This window comes from Chenopodium quinoa, unplaced genomic scaffold (assembly GCF_001683475.1).
Source record: "Chenopodium quinoa cultivar QQ74 unplaced genomic scaffold, ASM168347v1, whole genome shotgun sequence".
Classification (NCBI taxonomy): domain Eukaryota; kingdom Viridiplantae; phylum Streptophyta; class Magnoliopsida; order Caryophyllales; family Amaranthaceae; genus Chenopodium; species Chenopodium quinoa.
Window position 1 is genome coordinate 474,922 of NW_018743608.1, and position 7,415 is coordinate 482,336.

Here is a 7,415-nt window from a genome sequence, read left to right on the forward strand (position 1 = left end):
AAAAAACATTTATTTTTACTTTTGTATATATTAATTTAACGGGTGGATGGATGGGTCGGGTGATTGGTTGGATGTATCATCATCCGAATCCGACCCAATCCGTCACCCGACCCATCCATCATCCATCTGTCATTCGCTTAAGTTCAGGTTTTCATCCATATATTTGGATCAGGTGGATGGTTATCCATCGAGTTTGGATGATATTACCACCCCTACCCCAAAGGTTAGGGGTGGCTTATTAGGATGTAACTAATTAACCCAGAACCTTACTTCATGCATTAATTTGAATAAAAGTTGCTCAAAATTGGTGAATTTGACCGAAATTAGTTCGACATTGGGGTTGGTTTATGAGGCGATGGCCGTATAAAAGCGGTGTAATGGTTGCTCGCCTTCTTTCTAGTGGGTGTCGGCAACAGCAGCGTCTCTTTGGTGGTGGTTTTGGTCGCGGCGTCATGGAGGTGTAGTGGCGTCATGTACTTTGAATGGGTGTTGCTTCACCTGTTTCATTAACATCACCTCAAACGCTGTTTGATATATATACTATACAATATTGCTACCACTTCACTTGTCCTATGCGTGAGAAAATACTGGTCATTAATGGCGAAATTACTTTGCTACCCCTTTTAATGACAGGAAAATGTCCCTTTTAATCCTAGATATGCTTTATAAGTCAATCATAAAGATTAACTTGTATTTCCTCCTACAATCTCACAAACGAAGTCACTATACCATAGTTTATATTGATGCCAAACCAATAAACATCAAATAAACTAAATTATATTTGGCTGTTTTTCAACAGGACTTTTATTTAGCAAAAATTACAACAAAGTGAGTAACAAGTTAAAGATAAGAAATATTCTGCCCAAAAGAAGTAAATGAACTTGGCAAAAGAAATGCATCTTTTAAACTAGGACGTCTTTATTGCAGGAACATTAGACAAACTGCATATTGTTTAAGCACCAAAAATACTAATAACCATTTTGCTCAGCCAGAGGCAATATTCTGGTACGGTAAATTATGTTTCTAAAGCTTCCTCTTAGTCTACATGTGAATTCATATCCAAAAGACAACAGAGTAGCGCCGTTGAAAGTAGCATTAGCAACATGAAGAACCGTATAGCATCGAAATTGAAGCAAATAGGAAGTACCATATCAGCCCAATGCATTCAGGAGACAGATATATTCACTTATGTTGGACTGAACATTATCTATTTGCAAATCAATTACGATTTGATTGTAAGAGCAATTGGAGCCTTATGCATTTCTTTGTGAAGAGTTACTCTATGGTTTGTTTAGACCGGTAAACCCTCAAGGTCATACTGCATCGCGAGCCTTTCCATTGTGTTTCTACTCACTACTTTTCTCTCATATAGTTCTTCCAAAACTATTGCTGCTATCTCCATTTCTTCTTCATGGGCTATGCCCTCAACAATAATTGTATAAGTCATCTCATTTGGCTTATATCCTTTGTCTACCATCATTTGGAAGATATCCAAAGACAAATCAGTTCTATGAGATTTGCATAAACCAAGTATAAGAGCATTACAATTATCTACATCTGGTCTGCAGTTATTTTCTTCCATCAGCATGAAAATCTCAACTGCTGCATCTATCATTCCTTCCATACACAACCCTCTTAACAACGTTGAATATGTATAAGAATCAGGTGTAAATCCATACTTAATCATCTCATTCAATAGCTTCAATGCTGGGTAAGTATTATTTTTTCTGCACAAGCTTGTGATGACAGTTTTATAAAAGTCATGAGTCGAGAAGTTTGATGTGCTACCTATGCTTTGAATGATGGAGAATGCTTCCTGAACTGACCCATCTTCAGAAAGCACAGAAATAGCATTATACGTTCCTTCATTAGGATAACACTGCTGCGAAATCATCTGGTCTAAGCACTTCATAACTTGATCTACCTTTCCCTCCTTGCAGAGATGAGTAATGATTGGGTTGTAGGTGGCTCCTGTAGGTTTGAATCCCGCCTTCGTCATTTCTTCCAATACCTCAAATGCCTGATCTAATTGGCCATGGAGAGCCAGTGAACTGACCAAAATGTTATAAGTAACAACAGACGGGGAACGATCTCCACCATCCATTTCAGCTAGAAGCTCATGCGCCTCATTCCACCGTCCTTCACAGCACAGAGTCCTTAGCATAATATTGTAAGTCACAACATTCGGCTCAAATCCTTTTTGCGGCAAATTCCTGAAGAAACTTATTGCCTCCTCTGTTCTCCCTTCCTTACACAACCCTGTCAAGAGCACATTGTAGCTCACCAAATTAGGCTTTCCTCCCTTTGCAATTATTTCATCCAACAGCCGCATTGCTTCATCAACTCCTCTTTCCTTGTACGCAGCTTCGAGCAAGAATGAGTAAGTGAAAACATTAGGTTCCAGTCCCTTCTTTCTCAATTGATCCAGAAGCTGCAGACTCTTATTCAAATTCCCAAGCATACACAACCCCTTGACAAGTGAATTATACGTAACCGTGTTGGTCGGGTAGCCATACTCCTCCATCCTTTCAACTAACTGCATTGCATACCCAACATTCCCCCTCTTACACAAATGATTCACCAAAAATGTATACGACGTAGCATCCGGTTTCACACCTGAACTAACCATCATCTCCATCACTCGAATTGCTTTTCGAACTTTACTCAGTTTACAAAGGTCATACAATAGCTGAGTAGCTTGACTCTTCTCAGGCTTATGGCCCTTTTCAACCATATATTCCAAGTACAAAAAAGCATCATTCACTTTAATCTCTTTAGTCTTAGCATCATTCTTACCAGTCCTCCAATTAGGCAAAGTAAACACAGAATTTGATGAAATTGTAACTTGGTTAGATGCTAATACCCTTGAAAAACCCTTGTTTATTGACACAGTATGAAAATTTGGGATCTGGGAAAAAAACCCACTTACTTTTACTGTATTTTCTAGACATGGGTTTGGTATAGGAGACAAACTCCGCAAAAGGGTTGCCATGATTTTATAATCACATGCGATTAAAATGGAAATTTATACTAAAACAGCAAGAAAATCATGGGTTTTATGGGGTTACACACTTACACATAAACATAGATATGTACGAATTATTGACAATTTTGATGCATAATATATGATGCAGAAGAACTGAAATTTTATCAAGAAAGTAGGCAAAGAGAAAAAAAAAAAAAAAAAAAAAGAAAAAAAAAAAAAGAGGAATAGTAACGTACTATATCGAGTTTCTGAAAGATTAATGCCGTTTCTTCAGCAATTCTACTATATACTATTGAGTAGAGAACCCAATTTCTTCTTGCTAGAATGCTAGTCCTGCGTTATCCAACAATTGAGGATAATAACTTGAATGTCCACTACGGCACTACCTTGTTCATGATTCTTCCATGTCGACGGTGACAATGAGCGGTTGAGATGCTAACTTTGGGGTGTTGTTAAGAGCATTAACATTCATCGGGCTCCCCATAATTTCTCTCTCATCACCTCATTAGTCCACATCACTTTTCACTAACTTTATCATATACCTTTTCCATTTTACAATTTCATACCTACATTCATTAATTTCCCCATTTACTTTCTCTCTCCTATTTTCCATACCTCACCACCTTTACTCTCTCCTACTTTCCATACTCCACCAAGTGTTTTGGTATCCAAGTGTGCAAATTGGGCTCACTTGAATTTTTGGAAGGCTTCCCATCAAATTAACCTCCCCAAAAATATTTATCAAATGGGAAAGGAGTAACATTGGTGGGAAGGTCCCCATTTCCATTTTTTGGCAATTGGAGAGCCTATTTTCCCACCAATGTAGATGCTCAAATGCAGAAATTTATATCTTCCCATAAAAATGATAAAAATGCCTTGCAAATAGAAAATTTCTAACGTCTCACTTTTTTTTACCCAACAAAAATGTATGAAGTATATTGATTAGAAAAATTTGTGAAAAATTAGTCAATTATTGCGCGGTTAGCTTAAAATAAGCTAAATTTTTTTATTAACTAAGAATATGTCAGCCTTTAGATATATTATATTTAATTAGGCTAAATGACTGTTACACTTGAAATTAAGATTTTTTGGACTTGTGTTGCCTGTGATGTTCGACTAGAAAAGTTGACTTCAAAGGGAATACCATTTTATAAGATTCACATAATCCAGCGATGAAAGAATAATGACCTAATACGTATAAGTGCCAAAGCCTAAAGAGAAGGCCCAAGAGATAAAATAAAATCGGATTAAGCAGTACGTTAGGGATGAGTAAATTCAAATGGAGTTGGCGCCATGAGTTATAACCTACCAACGGTTATGGGAGATCATGGAGTAAACTGCAACTCATTTGCCTTTAATTAGAATAAGAATCCTGAAAGAAAGGCATAAACAAATCAATCAACACAGAGCATTTCATTCTTTTAAGCTTTATTTCCTTACAACTTTCTTAGTTTTCCTTTGGCTTAGTAGCCAATCGATAAGATAGTTTCTTTAGCATGTGTTGAAGAACGATCGTTTATTCCAATCGTATGAACATGGAGATAACCTTTCCATCAACTTGTAGAATTGTAATGCTGACTTTATCTTTCAATTAATCAAAAGCATTTTCATCTTTTGTCATGTGTGTGTCTATTCATTTCTTTAGCCATCCGGCTTTACCATAACTTCTTCAAGGATAACTTTTTTACTATTTTGTTGTATTACGTAAGCGAAATTAATCAATTTTGAAACCGGTAACTATAGGAGTAGCTCCTTAATACTCTATAACAAGATAGGGTATTTGACTTGTTGGTAAAGAACAATATTTACTTCAACAAGTTTTTTGGCGACCACAGTGGGAGAACACTAAACTAAATCCAATCCATTTTACTCAAAGCATTTGAAAATTATCTCATGGCTACTAAGCGTTCAACACGTAAATGAAATAATCCGAAAGTTGTTAATTCATCTTAATTTTAGTCCTTAAGCAAATCAAGTTCAAACTAATGATATTACACACTCTTTTAAACAACTTGAGCCTCACTCGCAATGGAGTTAACTCTCAATAGAAGAGAAAGTCATTCTCCTACTAGAAATCTACTCAATATAATTTATATAAAGTATGCTGACATTGTGAAGAATCTAATGGAGGATTTGAAAGAAAATAATAGAGAGCAGTTTTATAACTACTATTCTGTCATAATAGAGGAAACCAGAAGAGTTATAATTGTTGAATTAAAGAACACCGGTTCAAATTCCCAACAAGCGGTTATCAGACAGATGGATAGGATCATTCTAGACATAAATGAAATTCTAAACTCTTCTAACGTGAAAATATCAAAATGTATAGCAAGTGAAGTAGTTACTACTAGATTAGAGCCTTTAGGGAGAAAAATAACCAACTAAATGAGAAGTTGATGAGTGTTTTAACTACTCTAGGCAATGGAATTACTGAAGCAAACAAATGAAGAATGTCCATATGCGAAACCCTAGCATAGATGATGAGACAAGATCACATGCTAATTTGCCCCCTTAGTTAGTGCCAAGAAGTATCCCTCCTATTGACGCTGATGAGGGGTATAAAAGTCAAAGGAGATAGAGTTGACGGATCCAGATCAGGTTATGAGGCATAACTGTAATTGTCAGGCCCATCTTCTTCATCTTTGCCCTCGGCTCACCTGTTACTTTTTTCCCATTAACCTTAATGGGACCGATACCTCTTATAGGGGTGCTAATTGGACTTGGAACACCAACTATGGTATTGGGAACTTGCCAGATATGGTGTGCAACACACAAACTACTACATCTATACAAAGGGTGCCCTCTCAACCTATTGGTGCTCAAGGTTTTCAATGCTATGTATATCTACAACCTGAGAATTATAATCAGCACCAACATGGACACCTTAATGCCAATCACCCTACAAAAGGTTTGATGTACACGTTTTATACATAGATTTATCCCGATTTTACATCACATTCTTGCATAGTTTTAGGCTCTTTAGAGTCGTTTCTCGCTAACAATCTCTTCTCTAGTGTGTTCGATGTGTTTTCGTAAGTTTTACAGGAATTTGGAGCTTCTTGGATGATTCAGACACGTTTTAAACGTTTATGGAGATGTTAGTGAACAAGGATGAAGAACCGAGCTAAACACGAGCTAAGCCTGAGAAGCAATGCAAGCAAACACCTTGTTTCTACTGTGCCCGGTTGGGCCATGCTTGCCCGGTTGCACCGGGCACATAAGGGATGCTATGAGCTACATCCTACGCAGAACTAAGACAAGGCTGAGCTAATTATCCCACGCGCCCGATCGGGCAGCCATTGCCTTGTAGGACCGGGCGCGTGGTGGCTGAAGGATGTACGAAGCAAAGCAAGGCAACATCAAAGATTGAGCCTCGCGCCCGATCGGGCAGCCTTTGCCCGGTTGGATCGAGCGACGAGGAGAAAGCTACGAAGAAGATGCAGCGCAATGAGGTACCACCTGCCTGATCGGGCGGTGCTCGCCCGGTCTGACCGGGCAGGGTTATGCGCAAGTTGATTTTCTTATTTTCGGGATTTTATTTCATTAAGGGTATAAATACCCCTTGTAATCCTCATTAGAAAACAGATAATTAATTCCTTAAGTTTTATTTTCTCTCTCTAGAACCCTAGTTTATTTCTTTTAAGCAATTTAATTCCTTCACTAGATTTGATTATTGTTGATCAACATTTTGAGTTATTTCAATTGAAGCATCATTGGTATTCATTTCTATTCTTTCCTCTTTCAATTATTATTGTTTTCAATTATGTTTTCTTTGATTATTTTTGTTATTGCTTATTTAAATATGTGTGAGTAGTTTTTATATTCCAAGATCTAGGGTAGCCCAATTATGATTGATGCATGAATTGATTCTTTAAATTCTCTAATAACAATTGCGATTATTTATGCTAAGTTGATTGTGATTATGCCAATACTAGATTAGAGATAATTAGTATTGTTATTATTCCATAGTTCTAATCACAACGAGAGTTGGGTTTGAACGGATTTGAGTAGATCAATTTAGGGTTTGAAATTCTTCACGAGAGTAGTTGAATTGATCATTGGGAAGTGAAGTAAAGTGTTTAATGTCTCTAATTTGCATGATTCCATGAGAATAGGTTTGATTGTGGTTAGAGAAGCCATTGATACTCGAGAGAGGTCCTTGGTATTGATTAGGGTTTGCTTTTCCCCATGTTAATTGGATTTGTATGCTAGGGGTAGATAGATAATTGCATCGATCGTAATTGTGGTGATACTTGATCTTGGATGTTTTAGTTTATTGATTCATTATATTCTCTTGATTAATTCTAGTTTTTCATACATTAGTTCTTAGCTTATTCCACCATTAATCTGATTCTTGCTTAGTGATTATTTGAGTCTAGATAATTTAGGTGAACCTTAGTCTCTTGGGATTCGATCCTTACTTGCCCGT

At 37.0% G+C, this 7,415-nt stretch overlaps 1 protein-coding gene across 1 annotated transcript; it reads right to left on the reverse strand.

The window, feature by feature from the left end:
* Positions 1-755: 755 nt before the first annotated feature.
* Positions 756-3,673, reverse strand: LOC110682883 (pentatricopeptide repeat-containing protein At1g79080, chloroplastic-like). Its single transcript, XM_021859223.1, has one exon. The coding sequence runs from the start codon at positions 2,990-2,992 to the stop codon at positions 1,292-1,294; it is 1,701 nt and encodes a 566-aa protein (XP_021714915.1). The 5' UTR covers positions 2,993-3,673; the 3' UTR covers positions 756-1,291.
* Between the last annotated feature and the right edge of the window lie 3,742 nt (positions 3,674-7,415).

What these genes read in the sequence shown, in the direction of transcription:
- LOC110682883 (XM_021859223.1), bottom strand. Translation starts at nt 2,992, where the DNA reads ATGGCAACCCTTTTGCGGAGTTTGTCTCCTATACCAAACCCATGTCTA.